General features: G+C 45.1%; 1 protein-coding gene across 8 annotated transcripts in view; it reads right to left on the reverse strand.

The window, feature by feature from the left end:
- The window catches only part of kifc3 (kinesin family member C3), a 36,442-nt gene that overhangs the window by 11,451 nt on the left and 3,889 nt on the right, over positions 1 to 21,102 (reverse strand). For 2 of the 8 annotated variants that reach the window (XM_015368664.2, XM_015368665.2), the window contains exons 2-6: positions 7,100 to 7,220; positions 5,640 to 5,827; positions 2,829 to 3,015; positions 1,889 to 2,067; positions 746 to 811 (exon numbers count right to left, since the gene is read on the reverse strand). In XM_015368664.2, coding sequence (XP_015224150.2) covers positions 746 to 811; positions 1,889 to 2,067; positions 2,829 to 3,015; positions 5,640 to 5,827; positions 7,100 to 7,181 — 702 coding nt within the window. In that variant the 5' untranslated portion in view covers positions 7,182 to 7,220. Of the gene's footprint in view, positions 1 to 745; positions 812 to 1,888; positions 2,068 to 2,828; positions 3,016 to 5,639; positions 5,828 to 6,974; positions 7,079 to 7,099; positions 7,221 to 9,059; positions 9,233 to 13,141; positions 13,379 to 15,528; positions 17,733 to 21,102 lie in introns of those variants that run through there. The other 6 variants (XM_015368659.2, XM_015368660.2, XM_015368657.2 and 3 more) reach the window with 6 other exon arrangements.

Here is a 21,102-nt window from a genome sequence, read left to right on the forward strand (position 1 = left end):
GTATCTAACAGCTGAGGTGCATCAGAGGAATTCAGACTGCGTAGGAACATCCATCCGTTTTCTAACCCTTCCGCTCGATTCAGGGTTGGAGGGGAGCCGGAGCCTATCCTGGCAAGCAACAGACGCAAGGCGGGATAGACCCTGGACAGGACACACAGACACAACCGCTCACATCAAGGCCATTTTCCCCAGAAGCCAATTAACCTACCAGTATGTCTTTGGACTGTGGGAGGAAGCCCACGTGAACACAGGGAGAACATACAAACCCCACTCAAATAAAACCCCAGGACTCAGACCCAGGGCCCCAGAGCTGTGAGGCAGCAATGAGGACCACTGCACTCCTGCCGTCCCACGAATGAGCATGTCAAGGTAAATTCCACAGAGAAAAAAGGAAAGATGAAAGAACTCTTCTGCTGTTGCGGCTTCTTCAGGTGTGAGCAGGAATACGTCAGGCATTTTTCCACAAATTTATTTTGCATATCTTATCATTTATCTAAGAAAAGCCCTAAACCATAGTACCAAAGAGACCTGTTTTACTTCTGGGTATTAAAACACCGGCAATCTTTCATAAGCCACTTGTTAAAATAGGGTTTGACATATTTTACAGTGGATAATGCAGTAAGAAGACATGGGAGAGACATTCAGACATGTGATGAGCAGGATTTCACCCCCTTGTCCTCCCCAGTCACTACAGCGCACAATCAATTGTGCAGCTTCTCTGAACTGCTGGCTTACAGCAACTCACCAGCTCGGATCGCAGCCTGTTCACTTCCTGTGCCTGGAGCAGCAGCTTCTCCTTCAGATCCTCCACCTGCCAACCGATCACAGACAGCAGTCAGCCTGCGCCTGGCTCACTGCCTGGGGGTGGGAGGCGTGTGTGTGGGGGGGACTGCTCTGGGCTCTTGCCTGGCCCCAGCCCTTATCCCAGACAGGGAAGACGAGGAAAACACGCTCTAGACGTTGGGCAGGACGGTACATTTGGCTGCAGGGTGAGGATGGACCAGTGAAACACAGGTGGGGCAGCAGGCACTGTTTCTTTAGAGGGAGGAACCAGTGTTCCACCTCTTCATTCTCACTGAGCTTTTCGGAAAAAAACAGGCTGTCCCATCTTTTCAAGAAGGCTCCTCACTCTTCCCCAGGACTCAGCCTCTTAGTGTTCACACCAGGCCATGCCAAACCCACACACCCCACTATTAGGGTGAAGTTGCCTTCACTGTACTTTGCTGTAACACAGAGATGTGAAATTCTAACCTTGAGAAAACTGGAGTCTTCTAGCTCTTTTACGCTACCCTTCCATGTCCTTATTTGAAACTTTTTAATGGGCTATTTTAAATCTATGATTTCTTATTCGAGAAATGGAATTTAATCTAAAGACAATTTCACAAATCTGCAAGATTTCAAGCACCTGAGAAACTGTCATCAAAATCCCATATTGACAGCGGTGTTATTACCAGCGTGAAGCCCGATTCAGTCCAGTCGAAGTAGCTAATCAAGGCTGGGCCTGGTCAGGACAGGGATGGGAGGCCTCTAAGGAAAACCAAATGTCTTTTGCAGCTGGCACTCCTCCTTCTGCATCAGAAGCGGCCTAAGACAGTGACCTGGGACACTGTAGTATACGATGTGCTGCCCTTCAGACGACAAGTTAAACGGAGGTCCTGACTCTTAGGTAACTGGCAAGACAGGATGTTAAACCTGAGCAGAATTCCAGTTTCTCACGTCGCCTCTTGATCCTCTGTGCAGTGGGGCTGCCACCCATCACCCAGCTGGGAGCTGGCCTTCAGCGGAGGCTACAGTTTGCCCTGGCCTATATGTGAAGTGCTTGGGGCTGCTTATATTGATGCAGACTTCTCCTCTGCTGCCCTGGCCTCCCACTGGAGCTCCTCCCTACCTGTGCGCGCAGCCGGCTGATGGTGGCCTGCTGCTCGCTGTCCCGGCAGCGCAGCCTGTCCTGAGCGAGGAGCAGCTCCTCCTGCAGCCGGCTCTTCTCCTCCTGCGCCGAGCTCAGGGACTCCGCCAGTCGCTGCACCGACGGCACGGGTCTGCTGCCCAGGCTGGAGCGCCGGCTCCCTGCGGACGGAGAGGGACGAGCGTGCAGGCGTCACCGGGAACCAACGCCAGCTGTCTCCCTGCCTCCCCTCCCCTCGTGACAGTAGTCTCCCCCGTCCAGCAGGCTTCAAAGATCACCATTCGACCGCCCTTTTCTGATCCCCAAACCAGGGTCACAGGGCACCACCAGGCAGCTGATCTTAAACATGAGGGACTCTTCTAAGCTGCTGATCACATCAGCAAGTCTTTTCACTGAGGGAACTCCAGTTCCTTTCTTTTATTAATTTGAAAATAAATCACCTGATCACAGGTGTTCCCAGTCGAATTGTTCCAGGTGTTACAGATGTGTGATTTAGAAATAGATCGTTCGCTGTTCACTGATCGTTCACTCGATTAACTCATCAGTAATTTACAGGTGTTCCTTTGGGAAAGGTGACCCGTGAGACTCACTGGACTGGGACTGGGACTGTCCAGGACCACAGCCAGACGTTTTCTACACACAGGACATGACATTGCAAAATTAAGTAGAGGCGAACAATAGCTCCTTATCCCACTGACGGATGTCCAAGATTTAGGTCCTAGATTTGGTTTCTTTCAGGGATTCCTTATGCCACAGTGAGGGCGTTGAAACTGAGGGCTGTTCTTTTACAAATAAGAGGTACAGCTCGCCCCACAAACATCGTTCTGCCGTAGCTGTATTACACATACAGGTAATTCACTGCAGAGCCCCCCGTGTTGAAGCCCGCTGGCTCTGGTGGTCCGCGCCCGGCGCCTCCACCTACCCACGGCCTCTCCCTTGCGCAGCTGGGCCTCCTGCTCGCGGACCACATCCTGCAGGCTGCGGATGAGGGCCAGCTTCTCGCGCACGTGCTGCTCGTGGCTCTGCCTGAGCCGCTGGAGCTGCAGCTTGCGGCCGGCCTCCTCGCTGAGCAGCCGGGCCTGGAACTCGCACACCTTCTCCTGCAGGGCCTGGGGGGGCACAGGGGCGGCACCGTCACGCGGCGCCAGGCAGCGCGCACACCACCACTGCTCTTCTCTCTGCTACAAGACAACTTCTCAGATGGGTGACTATTTCTTAACACGCATTCCAGGGCTTCAGCGGGAAATAACTATATCAAATTAGGACTAATTCCTTCAGTCAGTCTGCAGCTTTCACGGCAGATTTGATTTCTGGTGCTGAATCAATTAAGCGGGAGATTTCATGTTAACAAGAACACAGGAAATGGAGTCTAACAGCTGGGGGAAACAGATGAATTCTTCTCCACATTATTTTCAGAGCAAAAGCCACAGAAACTCCAGAACATTCTAAATCCTTGATTTTTAATTTGATCTCCTCGTAAATTTTTCCTCCCACTTCCAATTCAATGCACTGTAAGAAGATACTTTTAAAGGCGCTATATAAAACAAAATGTTATTATTATTAACAACAACAAATGCAGTTTACGGCTTTTCATATGCGAGAAAATGATTTTTTAAGCATCTACCTACACAGTACTTTCTTTCACCGGAGCAGTAAAACACACCAAATCACACAGTGGCAACGCCTTACTTGAATGGAGCAACATAACACCATCATAACTCCAGCACAGAAACTTCAGGACGCAACAGAGCGACATGCATCATGGTTTGTAACAGCTCATAATGAAACACTGAGCTAAAAGCTAAGAGAATTCCAGGCAGAGAGCAGTGAGGTGCAAATAATGACACCATTAAGGACAAGACAGCTGATGCACACAGCTCAGTAACAGTGGTCCTGGTATGTTTATGTTCTATTTTATTTTACTGTATGGTTTTCCTAGTTTTATTTTGTGCTATGAGTGTAACATAGCCCCATTCACGTACAGCGCAACCCTAAATCTAACTGGATATATGAAAAGACTGAACAGGATCAGGGTACAGGTAGCTAAGCAAACTGTGGGTAACAAGTAAGTAACACCACTATTATAATGTGACAGTCCTTCACTTTGTAGCTACAGGCATCAACAGGGATTTCTACCACAAAACCTCACAGGTAGTGTATATAGAAATCACATGTGAAACATGACGAATTACATAAGCTGTAGATGTCCAGGAACAGGAAAAGGTGACTTCCTGAAGACAGTGGAGACAGAAGGGAAATGAGAAACAGTGAAATGGAAGGATGGAGAAACAGCACAATAATAAAAAGGGAGAAAGGAACCCCAACCTTTTCACAGAGCAGTGCAAATGAATGAATTAATTCTGGAATGTTCACCTAAAAAACTTCAGATGCACTGTAAAACATTTTTCTCAGTCTGGGCTGAGGACAGACCTCCTGTAAGGGAAGCCTTTGCTAGGAACCTGAAATTCAAGTCCGAAGCACACAAGATACAAACCCAGAGAAAAATGGTACATTTCAGTTTTCTATGCCATTAAGACATTAATGTATCTTCCAATCATTACTCGTGAACAGTAGCATTCAGCTAAAATATTTTTAATGTCCATAACAATATGACTGTATTGTATTCTGGGTGTGTAAGCAAGTACAGCATTCTATTTTTCTAGAAAAAACTCCAGCTAAGCTGTCACGGAGTTTGCAAAAAATTTGCAACTGATTGATGATTCACGTTAGACTGTGTGATTCATGTCTGGGCGGGCAGAGTGTAGGTAAAATTTCAGAGAATTTGGCCTAAAATTTGTCCTAAGCCAAAGTCTTCCAGAGCAAGGTGACTCTACTGCACAATCCAGTTTTCACTCTAGTGTGATCTCAGCTGTCAAAATGACCCCACACCTGCTCTGCTCGTAAGGCATATGGGTCAAGGGGGAAAAGGCTTTAATTGGCTGAGCTAATGCCTTAACAGTGGCATCCATGTATAAATAAAAAAAGACATAGTGCCACTGCCTGCTGTGCAAGAACTATAGACTGAAGCTGCCTGGTAGACCAGCCTAGCAATCATGCCACTGGGAACAAACTGAACTTAGCTGACTAAGGCAACGTGAAATTACCTACGCAAACTGTAAATTAGAGATCTGGGTGTTGAAGCTTTGCCTCCAAGTATTCAAAATGGATAATTGCTGCTTCTCACAGCAGATATACAAGTCCTAGTCCCTTCGCAGCCAGTGTCAGGTCTGAACATGTTGGAATTTCACTGTTGCGGATACTGTCAGCAGACACTGAGCTTATGGGTAATGCATTAGCTGTGGATGACCACTGTGCTTAGGAATGTGGGGCAGAGACTTACTAATAGGATTACAGTGTGGTGCCATAACCTGGCGAGACCACATTAATAGTGTGGTACTTCTACACTGGGGGCACTATTAATTGGCCAGTGAACTTCTGCACTGAGGCATACTGCTTTTAAATATACCGGAACCACACTATGGGACTATCACACCCTCTGTTTCAGGGGTGTCCAATCCTGGTCCTAGAGGGCCTGGCTCTCTGCAGGCTTTCATTCCAGCTCAGCTCTTAAAGAAGCTCTTTATTGGTTTCATCAATCACTTTAACAACAGGTTCCAGTTCTTCAGGTGCTGCTGCAGACTCACCGGCCCTGCAGGCGCAGGATTAGACACCCCTGCTCAACTGCTTAGCCGCGGAGCGATTTCACAGAGTTCCCTGACCCCTGACCCCTGACCTTGCAGTCGGCGGCTGTGGTATTGCAGGAGGGTGCCAGCCTGACCTGTACGAGGAGCTGCTGGTTGTGGGGGGCACTGGGCTCAGGCTGGTCAGAGGTCATGCTCTGACACGGGAACACAGAGGACTGCAGAGGGATGAAGGCACTGCCCTCCTCTCCGTCACTCATCAGGAAATCCACAGCACTTTCTGCGGGACAAACGCAGCACAGAGAAGCTCAGGCAGGTGGGTGCAAAGACAAGGGGGCTCCCCAGTCATTCAGGCACAGCTTTGAGGCATTTTTAAAAAGGTCACTGTTATTGAAGAACAGGTAAAATACAGGATTCCGTTTTGTCAAATCAAATGCATTCAACTCTAAAATGGCAGGGATTTTTTTTAATCTTCACATTAATTTGGAACATCTCAAAGATGAAACATAAGACCCCCATGTATGAAGTGACAAGGCAAAACAGCCCAAAGTACAGCTTTGCTCTCTAATCCTCTTCCTTCGTATTAATGGTTAACCGAACAAACCTGCAGGTGAGATTTAAGAGTGGGGTTGTTAGCTTAACCTGTCCTTATCTACAGCGCCAGCAACAGAGAGGTTCTAGTACTGATTCTCTAGAACCAGCCTCACTCCTTTTTAAGTGGTTTAATACTTCATGGCACGAAATGTCCAATATCTTTATGCAAAAAAAAAACCCCGGAATTCTTTTTGGGTCGATTGAAATCCAAAGAATAGTGCTTTTGCAAATGGAGAAGGAAAGACTGGAGAGATGCAGGAGATAATCGCTTAAGACACGTGAAAGCTAATTCTCTCAGTTTACCTAGCCTATAAATAAAGAATAAAATTACAGAAAAATCAGGGAAAGCAACATCTTAAATTCACTTATTCCTGGGAATGACGAATAGATTTCTACTGTGAATCTGTTGAAAGAGCTATCTCCCTGGGATTTAAGAACTCATTCAAAAACATCCATGAAAACGGACACCTAGTGTCAGTCACACAGAATAATGTCTTTACTGTAGGAGATGTACAATTGCAAGACAAGTCCAAGACAGCATTCAAAACCAGAAAAACAGGCAGTTTCAGATGAGTGCTGAAATTAATTCTGAACCTAACAACAGCTCTTGATGGTGCTTTGAGATTAACTGAATCCGATTACAGTGCCGAGCAACTCCTGAGAGCACTTTCAGCTCTGCACAGAAACAATCAGCTTTTTCATCAGAAGCAAAACTGTCCATAAACCCACATTAGAGAATATAAGTAAATCTTTAAAAGATTTTAAAAAAAACATTGTCTTGGCAATTAAGGAATTTATACTTCGGAGACAAAAAGTGCAAAAATAGGCTTTACCTCTTCGGCATGCTGTTGAGGTATCACATTCAGTTCAAAGAGCACCTTTCCTACCTGTAGGAAATCACAGAGTAATCTGAAAAATGCTGCCACGCTAGTTTTTACCTGCGTCACGTGACACTCACCGTCCAATGAGAGGTCTTTCTTCCAGAGCTCCTGCAGGGTGTGGGCGTGGCCGAGGTCCCAGGTCTTGCGTGTGCTGAACATGACCGTGGGGCTGAGGGCAGCGCTTGGCCAGTGGGCCGGCTGACAGGGGACAGATACCAGCAGGGCGTTAGAGCTGGAATGTCACACACACCTTCCTTACTTTACCACTATGGCTGCATGCTTGGAACACATACTACTCGAGACAAAACTGAATGTTTGTCATGTACCGTATGCACCTCTTATTTAAATAAATCCAAACTTGCTTAAAAAAATGCAAAAGCGCGAGGTTGACCATTTGGTACTGTTCTTTCCTAAACCACTTCAATGTTGTTTTGCAAAGGTTATCATATGTTCCCCAACAAGACTATGTCTGCCCATAATTGAACTAGTGTAAAATTAATTTAACAAGCAACCTCAATTTATGTTATGACTTGGAAATTCTCACTCTAAATTACATATGACAACACACACGGTTGGGCGTACTACTGTACATGCATTGACATTTGCAGTCCGTAAGTGAAAAACGTTATTTACACTAACATATATCAGCCACAAGGGGGAGCCAGATGCTTGAATGCTTTCACCTACCAGCGGCTCCGCTCAAGACTACAGTACACAGAGAGGGAGACGGTGGGACATGTGTCGATCACATTCCTACACCACAATCTCGAGAGGAGGAGGGACAGACACTAAAACGAAGCAGGGAAGTTCTTCTCCCCAAAGGAGAGTCTGTCAGTAATTCCCCAACGTGAGTGAAGCGTTGCCGATAAAAATACATGGTCAACGGTGGTTGACGTGAAGCAGAACCCCTCCTCCGCATCCTAGCCTACATTAACCACACGGCCTGGGCCTGCCAAGGGGCTCAGGGTCATCTGAAGCAGATTAGCAGGCGGACAGGGGTTAGTTATAGTGTAACAGATTCCCTGAAGGACTCTGACTAGCCAAATAATGCAACAGAACCGCAGAGCACAGGAGAGGCTGCAGCCCTCACAGCGAGAGTCAGAAAAAGCACAGCGGATTGGCGATGACCTCTTGACAAACTGCCTTCCACATGGAAAACCAACAACACAAAAGCCCTTACAAGGGTCTTCCTCTGCAATTTCCTCACGCATACAGTGTAGAAGATAAAAACTCCTGAAAAGCAGTCTTCAGTCTTTCACAGCTTTACACTGAGGGAAGCTCACGATAAATACAACCGCCTGGGATCAGCCAGTGTTACACACCAGTCAGTCCTGAGCCGGGTTACCCCTGTCGCATGTACTACCAGAACACAGACAGGAGAGAGAAGACAGGCACGGCAAATTTAAAGGGGAACTCGATTTTCCCCAGAGCACAAAAATTCATCTGAAATAAAAACAGTCTGGTACAAGGCATTTGGACAATTTTGAGTCACTGTTTTAATCAAAGTTAATGTATCCTGGAAAAATACTGCACTGTAATCAGAGCAGTGTATTGTTTATATACCCAAGGCGTACCCAGGTTTTAGTAGTCTGCATATTTAAGTCATGGGGTTGTTAGAGAGTTCAATGACTGCTGATTTGATGAAGTAAAAGCAGGGCTGTTGTATACTAACTAGGGACCGAAAGTGAGCACTGAGCACAGTCACATGGCCCTCTGATTAGAAGAAGGTGTATCAGCATATGATCTTATTTTATGCCGACAGGAAACGTGTTACCCCACACGTACACACACACAACAGCTGCCAACATTTTTTTTCCTAGCAAAAGAGAGTAAACAGTGCAAGCAGAGATGTAGAATAGCCAGCTCACAAATCCTGAACATGTCAAATCGATGTAACCAGAGGTACTGCTCCAGCCCACTCGGACTGCTGTCCTTTGCTGGAATGGGGAGATCAGTCCCCTGCTCGAGAGTGCAGTCCTGGAGCTCACCGTGCAGAACTAATTTGAGAATGGCAGACGCAGAAAGCCCCTTGCCTACCTTGAGTCGATGGCTCCAGTCTAAGTGTGCCATCTTCACAGTCCCAGGTCTGTTGGCATTCAGGTCAAGCCAGCCTCTGTTTACTAGAGATCCCAGCCACCCCAGCATGCTAGCTCTGCATGGCAGACTTTGGCGCACTAGAAGCAGCCCTGGCATGTGCCCACTGACAGGTCACGCACATGATGCCCTCACCTTGCCCAGCCAGCCCCTCCCACTGACACAGAGATGTCCTTTTGAAGAGCTCAGGTATAGATTATCCCTTAAGCGCCAACAGATGGCCTTGTGCTTATTCAACATGGGTAGATATGGGGGGGGGGGGGGGGGGGCTACTGATTCTTAGGATTTTTTCTCACCTTTCATCACAAAATGAATTCTATGACAAACAGTGGGATGGTATTTAAAAGGTAAGAAAAAAACGTAAACAAAAAAAAATATCTGCTTATTCTTCACAGTTACTTCCTTGAATTACTGTCCAGTAATAATTAAAGCCATTCGTTGTTTTAGCAACTGCAGGGCTGCAATCTCAGTGTTTACTGAGTGCTTAGGACCTGATTCATGTGAGCTCCCTGTTGGCCCTGGGTCTCCAGTTTATTGCGGAACACTGTCTCTAGTCCCTCATGCAAAGGAGAAGCAGAGATTTTCAACATAGCTAAGATGAAACGATACCATACAAACATCTACACACAGGAAAAGGAGAGCCTTTTTAGGTTTGTTTTACCGAGGAGAACGAAACCAAAAAATACAAATCACACAATCATAGTTAATCATGCACAATGGTATTTAGTATTAAAATACATGAAAAGCGCAGAGCTGTTTTTTCACTGGGGGCTGTTTCACTGCAGCTCGGGAGGACCATCAGGTTTAACCTGACTTACAGCCTAAGGTTTCTTAGCAGCACTTAGAACTGAGACAGCAACAAAAAAAAAATACAATTTAAGAGAAAACTATGGATTTTTGTCTCTCTTACGACCTCCATTAAAAACAAATATTAAAAATAAAGGATTATAACATCACGGATGGTTCTCATACTTTGGTAATAAACAAGCTCTCTGTTGAAAACAGCATCTCCTGATAAAAACCGACCAGTCTGACAGAAAAGTCTGAAATAAAACCCCTACCCGCTCTCTTTAAGCATTCTGTTATTCCTAACAAAGTCTCACCAGAGTCGACTACATTAGTAACTACAGAAAAAAAAAACGCCTTTTAGTTTCCTTTCCCCAGTGTGTGTGCGCATCTCATTAGCCCAGTTCAGTTATCTCCCAGCTAACCGCTCTCCCGAGCTCCCTGGCATTCATTCTGAGTGCGGTCTGGGCTGCAGGTTTGCTCTATATATTTATTCCTGGTTCTGGCAGAGCTGTGGTGATAGACATTCACACACTACAATGAGAGCCACTTCTCCCCCTCTGACAAGCTGTTCCCCTGTAAATTACCTCCTGTACTTGTTGAGTAATGTACAAAGGCACTAGCATGTGTTCAAGACATTAAGAATAAGATTAAGATTACCAAGCGCCTTGGTAATTAAAAAAAATGACTTTCCAAATGCCGATAGTAACACACTGTACTCCTGAGCCCCGCACTCCCAGCAGGAGCTGCTTCGTGTCCCTCGGTTGTGAGCTTTAAAAGTTTTATACCTTTATAAAGAGGAGACACAACACCAGCCTTCACCTTGACATGAGTAACCAAATACAGCTTCTTTCACAGCGGACCCCACGGGCTGCCCAGTTCCTCCCATGAGCACCCTGACGTCCTGCTCTCGGAAACCACAGGCTCCCTGTATGTGCCACCCAACACCCGCCACCACACCCCCACAGCTGAATCAGGTCTGCTTCAATAAGACTGCCCTGTCCGTCCCTGGGGGTCTCTCTCCCTTGGTCACGAGCGAGATTCCCTTTCCACAAAGGCTTACCGGAGGAGCACAAATCATACTCAGGGCTGAGATGACACAAATCAAGTTCCTGGTTAAATACAAGTGTTAATCCAGAGTGACATGAAAATCTACAAAAAGCATTGCCTTTGGAATTATTTATAAATGTATCTTATTCCCCTTTGTGCCACAACTCCTTTGTGTGGCAACTTTGTGCCACAGCAGGCTTATTCCAGCAAATTCAGAAAGAGGGATCTTACGTTCAGGTGTCATATTATGACATGCAAAATGACTCAAAGAGTTACATAACAGGAGCTCGATGCTGTCACATTGAGCTGCCCTGAACTTTGGAATCTCTCAAATATCTTTTAGGTCCTTCACTCCCTCAGGCACTCCCTTCAGTTTCTGAAAGAACGTTAGCAAAGCCACGACTTCCTCTTTTTGTTTCAAGTCATTGTCTATTTGATAACGATCAGCCAGCTCCTATTGCTCCCAGACAGTCGCAATTCCTGTAGCATTCAAGGCATGAAGGCAGACGCAGTATCTGGGAGCACAGTCACCGTCTGAAGAATGTGGTTCAGAGCACTCCAGCACTGCTGCTAGAGGCTGGATCACACCACACCCTGCTATCAGTCATCCTGACCATCCGGGCCTCCTGTCCCAAATAGTGAATCACACCTGGGTCATCACAGCCATGATTACAAAGGACACACCTCGGAGTTTCCATGGCGATTCCAGAAGAACCCAAACTGCATTTCATTCATGAGACATCCCTCCTGTTCTGCACACCTTTTAGCTAGAGAAATAACTTACTGGGGGAAATCAGTTCCCCTGTCCACTGGCGCCAGCATCCAACTCTCAAAGTTTTTTACAATCTCCAGCAGGGTAATTAATATAAAAAGCATCCATGTAACTTTTCTAGCTCATTTCTCACTGCAGGTTCTCTCACATATTTAGAAAATATTTCACTGCTTCAGGAGGACAATGCTCTACATTACATTCTCATGTGTCTTTCCATTACAGACAAACTGGGGCTTTTAATTAACACCCACAGTGTCTCCATCTGGCAGATACTCTTGCCTGTAAGTCCCACAGAACTGTATGTGTAACAGTGAGACACAGAAGTGTTTCCACTACATTATAATGTGTGCACTGGGCTTGGGGCTCCTGATCCTGTTCCTCGATATCCAGACCCTGCTGGGTTTCAACGATGTGGAAGCTCCTCAGTGTAATGGGTAAACAATTACTGGGTCGGAACTTTTGCAATTTTTTTTTTCTACTGGAAAGTTGAAGATCAGAAGCCACGCTTCACAGATTTAAAGATTCAAAGGAAGTGCTTTGCATTGCAAATGAAAACATGAAATATTCAGTCAGGCTAAATACATCCCTCACATCCCTCTGGTGTTAAATTCTTTGACATCCGTGTCAAATCTAGTTTGCACTAAAACCCACTGAAAGTCAGCTTTGTACATGATACAGGGAAAAAAAATGAAAAAAATAAAATCAGACTCATAGAAATGTATTAGTAAACATCTGCAGAACGACACCACACAGAACAATATGACCCGAGCAATGCTGGGTTTATAACATCTTTCAGATTGTGTGGATGATCTTGAATTTTAGTGATCATACACTGTACAATAATCCTTTCCTTCCCCATTTGTTATAGGAACAAAACATAGTAACAAAACAACACTCTATTCAGTGTCAGATGCATTGGGAAGAATTGATTTCTAATAAAAAAAACATCTCCCAAAACAAAAATGACAAAATTAAAAAAACAAAAGCAGCATTAGTTTTATGCCAGTAAAAAGAATCAGAAAACTCTTCTTATTAAAACATCTGCATATAAAAGATAGGAGAAGCAATACCATGCAGTTTTCCGAACGTATTTCAAGTAAGAAGGGGAAAGAATGCAGAAAGGATAAAGCAAACCATCCTCAGCTGACAGCTCCTCTCTGTGTTTCCCCTACATGTCAGGACACAAACTGCAACATAATTGACAGAAATGTATAGCACTGTACAGTACTACACATAAATAGCACTGGCCACAATGACACACTGAAGACCATACAGTCTCAATTTGCATGAAACACAAAAGCAGCAGCCACACTGGTGGTGTACACTATACAAAGGAATGAAAGGGAACCATCCAGCCCTCTCTCCCTCCTCTTTCCTATTGCGGCGCACAGACCAGGCACTCAGCATGGTTACCTACCTCCAGGGCCGCGGTGCCAAGCTCCCCATCACGCCAACATCTCCTGCCAGCCCCTTGTGCAGCACGGAGCACACAGCTACATAAAGCACCACTCCGATAAACCAGCCGGGCTCTTCTCACTAGCCTCTCGGTGCTCTGCTTTCCTCCTGTTACTTAGTAACAAGGAAATCTAACCCAGTATCCCATCACTCCTCAGCAACAAAATCCCACTCCCCACCCCTACACTGGCAACTACACCTCAGTGCTCAAAATTAATATTTAATTGGCAAATGAAGCCCGGCTTCTCCTTTCCCCTCCTCCCAGAACCTGAAATATTTAGTAAAGGAGGTAACTGCGCCTCTAAGTCCTGAGCTGCTGCCGAATAGACACACACTTTGCTCAGCTCCACAAAAAACTGCCATGAGGGAGGTTCCTGTTACTGCCATTAGTTCAGTCCCAAGGGACTCCTCCTGCTGTAAGCAAGAGACCTGCTGTATAATACATTATCAGACCTCAGGTCTCTAATCCTCTATTATTGCCTGCTATTTGTGACACCTCTGGGAGTCGCTTGTTAAATTCCAGGCATGAAAATTCACAATCCTAACAAAAACCTACATCTACCAGAAGCAGCCTGTACATGTTGGGGTCACACCAGACAGAGTTCTGTTTAATAGTCCCCCTCCTCTTTCCATAAGAGAAGATAATGCAAATTATTTCTCACTGCATAAGTTTTTGTTAAGATCAGCAAGACCGGAGACTTTTTATTCCAAGGAGTGTCCCAATGAAGGAAAAGCTCATGCCGGTGCAGGCGCAGGGTGACCAGTGGAATGCAGCAATGGAATTAGGTATATTCTGACTTCATGGGCCAGGTGTTAGAAGAGGATGCTCCCCAGCAAGGAGCAATCCTGCTCTTAACAACTGACATCCTCATGTATTCTGACTGATGTCAGATGGAGCGTCACTGGGCTGATGGACGGAACAGAATCTCAACACAGGCTAGTTGCAGGAAGGAGCAAGACAGGCGTGCTTCAATAGGGCCAGTTCCTGTCGTTCAGGTGTAACGGAAACAAAACCAAACCCCACATGAATTATTGAGCCACAGTGGTAATCTGCCTTTTAAATTCTGGAGCATTATCATGAAGGCAGTGTAACATGGCACTGAAAGGCTTGGGCTTCTCAATCATCCTCCCTGTCCGAAAGCCATTAAGAAAATACAATGTGACTGTCCTAAGTCAGACAGCATCACACCCAGAAATCCAGAAAAACACACAAACTCGGCAAACTCAGTGGTGCACAATGCACAAACACCACAATATCCTAAAATGCATTGTTCTGTACTTGGATATCACTTAGGGAACAACAACAACTGCCCATCTACGTATTACATAACCAATACAGGGTCGTGAGGGAGCTGGAGCCTTTCCCAGCAAGCAGGGGCACAAGACGGGGTGCACCCTGGACAGGATGTCTGTCGCAAGGGGGAATAACAACAGCAACAGAAAAAGTATTGATCTGTTCGGACGATACTTTCTGTAGTGCTGTGCTCAACAGTACAAAGGCACAGAGTTACACTTGGAACTTGAACCTGCAACAACCTCATTTTGAGTATTTGAGAATTTTGCCTATTGCGAGACTGCCCCTTAGCCCACAGTCAACCCCCAACTTTCCCTTGGTGAATTTACAAGCTGTATTTGCATATCAGCATCTGAAAAGGATTCGAGCTCAATTTAGCTGGCAAAGGCTGAAACAAACCCTAAACAAATCCTCAAAGGCAAAAAAAGCTCATGCACTTGCAGATGATTGCAAACAGTAGAGCTGCAGACTCCCACTCTGACAGCACCAGCACTAACGTTTAAGAATTATGCACGGAGATTCTTGCTTGCTCCTGGACACTACACCCAGATATGTCAGGGTGTGAAGTTACTGTCTGCAATTCAGATTTTACACTCATTAAGTTAATTTTCCTTCAAGGGTAGAATAAACAGGCCTCCTGTACTTTTTAAAAAACAAGGGTTTTGTTTTTTAGCCCATTCTACAGTACCTGCCCAGAAACAAAACAACAACAACATTTAATTAAAAAATGACTTCGCTTGCAAATAATCCCTTAAATGAATCCTGCATAAAACAGATGGAGCACTGTGCACCTTTCATTTCTTTCTCCATAAATAGGAATTTCCGTGTCGAGTAGTTTATTTACTTAGACGCTGAAACAAATGAGTATACAAAAACAATCTACAAGTAATTTGTGACGCTATAAAACATGTTTGACCAATAAAGGGAAATGCACAAAAACAGAGAGATGGAAGAGGTAACCAATACCCCCCAAAAGACAGAGAAAGGAAAATGAATATTGTACAGTCTGCACAGTAGCCAGGTTATTCTGTGCTGTAAGCAAGATGGATTCTCACCTGTGCCCAGGTACTGTAGCAGCAGCCAGGCATGTTGCTCAAAGTGGTTCTGTTACTCTTGGTGCACAGGCTCTGGGCTTCATATCCTGGGCTGTGGTTGTCCGTGCAGCAGTCTCTGGGCGAGTTTCTCTCCCTGTCGGAATGCTTCACTTTCTCCACTTCTGAGCCTCTTTTTCGCCCCTTGAACAGGCTGTGCAAAGACAGCACCACCAGAGTGCACAGGACATACATTGCACCCCTAAAAAGAGACAGGGCAGATTGCCTGCTCCGATATCACAGTTACTGGATACTACTGGGGAGGGAAGCAGGCAGAAAGCTCTTAGGTCACCAAATCCGAAAGGCAAGGCTGTTGTCAGGACGGTGTCCGCAGTGAAAGGGTGCAGGTCCCAACGCAGCAGCCAAGAAAACCCAGAACTGGTCTGGAGCTCAGTCCAGAGTTTTGCTCCCTATACCCAGTATCTTACATGAGAGGAGTTCACAGCTTCAGAAATTCTTCCAGGCTGATCAATCCAAATGCTTTTTTCTTTTTCAAAGGCTCACAATAATTTAAGAGTGTCTTCAAGCAAACTGTTTCTTCCAGATTTTGAGATCAACAGTCATCGTCTCCGATATATCTGTGATCTTCGGTCTCTGAACTATGGAAAATTATACCCTCCTCCTGATTTGCATGTTTTACTCAAAGGCTAATCAGTAAGCTCTCCAACCCCAGCAGTATAAACAAATTAGCAGGAAGTAATCTAATGAAAGTGTTTTCAACAAATGCACCCATATCACACCCATGGGCGATACTGTGTTTGCCAAGATACAATTCTTCATTTGGGAATTTGCTTACAGTGAAGTCCAGAGATTGAATCTGAAGTCTTCCGAGCGTGGTCCCAATAAAGAACATGCAGGTACCAATGACTTTCCTCGCAAAAATCTGTCCAGTCAACCAGTTCGGAGGTGTTTAGCCCAGTGAACGATGTTCACGTTTCAAGAAGTCATGGAAGCAGAAGACAGATTTTCTTAAGCACCACCATGTTGATTTTTACCATCACAGACTTCTTGGTCTCATTTCTTCACCATGGATCCACCAAATACAATAAGGATCTGGCTGCACAGCCAGCGCAAGTTACCCAACAAGTCCCTGTGGATTCACTCACAGCTCTGAGATTCAGCACCAGCAGGAAACCAAGAAGGTCCAGAAGGGAGTTTGGACGGCTCCCCGTGTTCCTGTTACCCAAGTGTGTTGTAGGGCCACTGATACAGGATGGCGACAGCTTGCATTCCCAAGAAGGAGAAGTATTTTTATGGTGAAAGAATTGGGACCCTTCCTAGGTGTAAAGCATTAAGCAAATTGCAAGAAATGATATATTCAGCAAAACACTCCAGATTCAAACAGGAGCTCCAATCCTGTCTCCTAATGGCCCTGTGTTTCCACTGATCCAGTGTTCAACAGCTGCCAGCATCGATCCAGCCCTGGAGAAAAGCCATGAGTCTGTCCAGAGTCCCGACTCCCTGGGCGCCACTCCTAAGCCCATATCGCTTCAGCTTGTTAAGGTCAGGGCACTCGTAACTCCAGGCTTTCGATTCAACACGTAAACACAATCATAAAGAAGGTATTCCACTGATAAGATGTGTGCACGGCAACACACACCCAGAAGAAAAAAATGTTTCTCAGATTGAACCTGCTGCTGGTATCACCATAATCACTGATGTCTGAGGCAGAAATAACACACCTGAAGTCGTGTTATTTCCAGCTGCGATGGCTCATGAAAAAAGGCAAGATAAACGTCAAGAAAAAATGTGCTCGAAAAAATGTGCTCTTTGAAAACTTGAAAAAAAATATTCCCCACGCTTTTGTACCTCCCTGTTGTTTTTTCTCGGTATGTTATTCAGCTGATAAGTTTTTTTGTTTTGCACCCTGTTGCCTTTTCTAAACCGGCCCGGGAAATGTTTCTCCGACCGGTTTGTCCACTTGTCCTGCCTCACAAAATACTTGAAAATGTTGTGACGACAGAGAGCCGTTTCTTTGCTCACTTGCTCATCAGAAAGCCTCAGTTCATTCTCTATCTGCTGCCCGAGGGTGTCACCAAGGCAAATATCATCTCACTCTGCATTCGAATCCCCAACAGTCCTTCCCTCTAAGTCCTTTGTCCATCTGCTGCAGGGATAAGCGCAGGCATGGGGCAGTGGACACTGATGTCACATTTATTTGCATTTGCAAAAAAATCTGCTGTGGCTTCCCTTGTCTCAAATTCAGACATTGAAGACAGGGATCAGGCTTCTGATTGGTTGCCGCCTGGAGAATGACCTCATTCATTGTGTGAGCAGACATTGTGTGTGTGACCCTGCATGGGAAACTTACACTCTTGTGCTTTGAGAACTGTAGTGGCTGTTAATTTAGCACAAAAATATTTTGTTACAGTTTAGACATTTATGGGTCTTTCCAGGATTTGCATAAAAACGGTTATATCTCCCGTTAAACTGTAAAATGGAATTACAGCAACTGAAAATGTCTAACTAAAAGTTAGTCAACAACAGAACATTTGACTTTTTCTTTAATTTTGTAACATGTCTAGGGTACTAATGGTTATGTCTCAGCCACAGAAATGGATAGAGGGTGCAAATGGCCTTACATTTTCAGACCAGAACGCTATTGATAACTATCTTTGCTCATGACCCAGCTAACTTTTTAACATACTATCCTGCAGTTTAGAGTACAGCAGGGTAGATTTGAGGACCAAGGAAATGTAAAATGTATATTAATATAAAAAGGTCTGAGAAGATAAACAAAGGTTTGTGAACCAAACAAGATTTCCAAGTGGATTTTCAAGTCTGAACCATCAGCTGCCCATGTTCAAATCAATCAAAATCCATGCAGTAAAATCGATTTTCCACTACCCACATAAATCCTCCGTAACGAGTTCAGACACATCCTGGACGGGATGTACTAAGAAGATGAAAGCACTGTAGCTAAGCAGCTTACCTGCTACACAATGGACTCTGTAACAATCTTACAAGCTGCAAGAGGATTTTTGTAGCTTTCTCTAAAAGCTGCCCCCTGCTGTAACGCCTGGTAACTGCACTTTGAAAGCACACAAGAGGCTGAACTAAATGCCACAGATACAAATGTGACTCAATAAAGTAGACTCTCTTACATTCAGGCAGCAGAAGTGCATGACCTTCCCAGTGTAACCTTCCCAGCGGGTAAAGGTTCCAATTCTCTGTCGATGTGCTAAACTACCTCTATTCAACTGCAGAAAAGCTTGCTACGAGAAAATAAGCAAAGGTTTGTGAATCTAACAAGATTTCCATGTGGAAGCGTGTCTCCCTGGCAACCTGAGCCACTTCTTTATATTTACATACCAGCAAGAGGAGCAGATTTTGAAATCACTGCTTTCTTAATCTCTTCCCAAACCCTCCCCTTGCCTCACACACACCCTTCTCTTCCACAGAAGAGCTATTCTGGGCACATTTTGGCATTTAATTGAAGGAAGAAAAAGAAGAAAAATAAACAAATCACAGGCCGTAATTACATCTCCACTCGACGGCGGATTTAAAGTGCTACAGCACAGACCACATCACAGGGCGGACTGGAAGCCCAAATCACAGGGGCTTGTGAACGCTGGAGACCAGGGCTCATCGCTGGGCGCACAGGCACACAGGCGCTGACTCGCATGTGGCACAGGCCCAGGAGAGAAGACCACGGTTTGTCTTAAAGGGGTGCGGGAGACTCAACCGCTTGCTGCCACTGCAGACCTGACTGCACTTCTCCAGGGCTCCCAACTTCATGAGGGAGGATTCTGTAAGAGCAGGTCTGATCTTGTAAGATACGGCCACACACTAATTGAGAGCAGAAGACAGTGTAAACTACTGCTTTAAATCCTCAAGCATGCCTCTGCTCTTCCCTTCAGGGGAGCTTTATAATTAACAGCTTTCTATTATAGAAACGGAGAACTAGGGAAAATGATGCTTATGTCACACACACTCACACAGACAATATTACGTAATTGCAGACATAAAGCCGTAGCTTAGCTAATTACAACACTTCACAGGAAACCCACAGCTATGACTTAATGTACCAAATAGGCAATTCGTGTTGTTTTCATTACACTTATTTTTTTATAGTTTGACACAGCAAAGCAGAAATGGAAAACAGGCTCAAATGAACTACAAAATGCCACTAACGGCAGTAACTGTTATATTTCAAAGCCTCTTTTGTTTTATAATGTACTGTATGCCGCCCAATTTAAGTATGATCCGCTCGCTTTGTGAATTGCAGCTGTACAACAGGCTGTTGTGCATACAAGAGCAGCAGATCATTCACAAAAATGGATTTTACTTTGTTTCAAGGTTTGTGTTTTTATTAATATTATATCGTAGCAACAAATGCAGTTGGAGCAAGCCGTCTGAGGAATGTAATGTTGTATTGTATTTACAGGGTTGCTAGGAAGTCAGAATAGTAGCAACATCGCCACCTGCTGGTTATCTCCGAGTGCGACGCGACCTCAATAACGTTCTATTTTTAGTCAACGGACCTCACCACCGGCCTCAATTATCCAAGACTTTTCAAAGAGCGACGCGGTTTATAGCAATTTAGAAGGTCATACTGAACTATTGGTGATTTGGACTCTGAGGGGTTTTCTGTAGCCATAACATCCTGCAAAAATAACCTTGCCTGACGCCACCATGAAATATCCTTGATTAATGGCTGGAGAAAATGATGCATAAAAACCAACTATGCAGACTGGCTTAACCTTCCCTGCATCTGCAAACATAATGAGCACAGCACAGCACAGACTGCTGCTTACAAAAACAACCGTATCAGTCAGACTACTATAATGAAGGTAATCGCAAAAACACATTCGTTGAGTACAAATAATGGACTGTTATTAACTCTAGTGTAAAGGGCACTTCAGGGAAATGAGCAACGAACTGCACAGCCATAGAGCTGATACTTAAACTTTGTAAATGCAAACAAGCTGAATGCCAGATGCTTCAAAAACCATCCAAAGGAAGCATCATAAAACTGAAATTGTGTCTTGACGTTAAGATGTGCCTTATTTCCCGTTCTCCGCAGCACGTTGCGGCAAATCGCAGGAAAAGGCCGTTTGTGTGGCTCTTCTTTTCTTAAATACTTCCTCCGGCTAGAGAGTGGGAGGAACACGACCCTCGCACTGCAGGACTGCCGAATGAGCAGCGGAGATCACGTGGAGAGCTCGAGTCCGAACGCCTCGCAGTCACATGGTTCAGCAAGTCAATAGCCGGGATCAAACAGGTCGCTTTGCTTTCTTCCTCACCCTCCCATTCACAAGCACCGACTCTGACAGCATGGGGCGGAGCGCGGGCGGGAACGAGCTCTTCCACCGCTTTAAGAAAATAAGGAATGACTTTGCTGTCCTTTGAGTAACAGATCGAGAAAGAACCACAAAGGACACTTTCCTTGCATTTCTGTGCTGAACGGGAGGCACTTCATTCACTAATGATTCATAAGAAATCATGAAAAAATGGCTGTTTTTGATGTCACTCCTTTTGAGTTTAACCAGTATTTCCATACATTCTTGGCCATTTGGGGAAATAATTAGGTCTCAA

Source organism: Lepisosteus oculatus, chromosome 20 (assembly GCF_040954835.1).
Source record: "Lepisosteus oculatus isolate fLepOcu1 chromosome 20, fLepOcu1.hap2, whole genome shotgun sequence".
Taxonomy (NCBI): domain Eukaryota; kingdom Metazoa; phylum Chordata; class Actinopteri; order Semionotiformes; family Lepisosteidae; genus Lepisosteus; species Lepisosteus oculatus.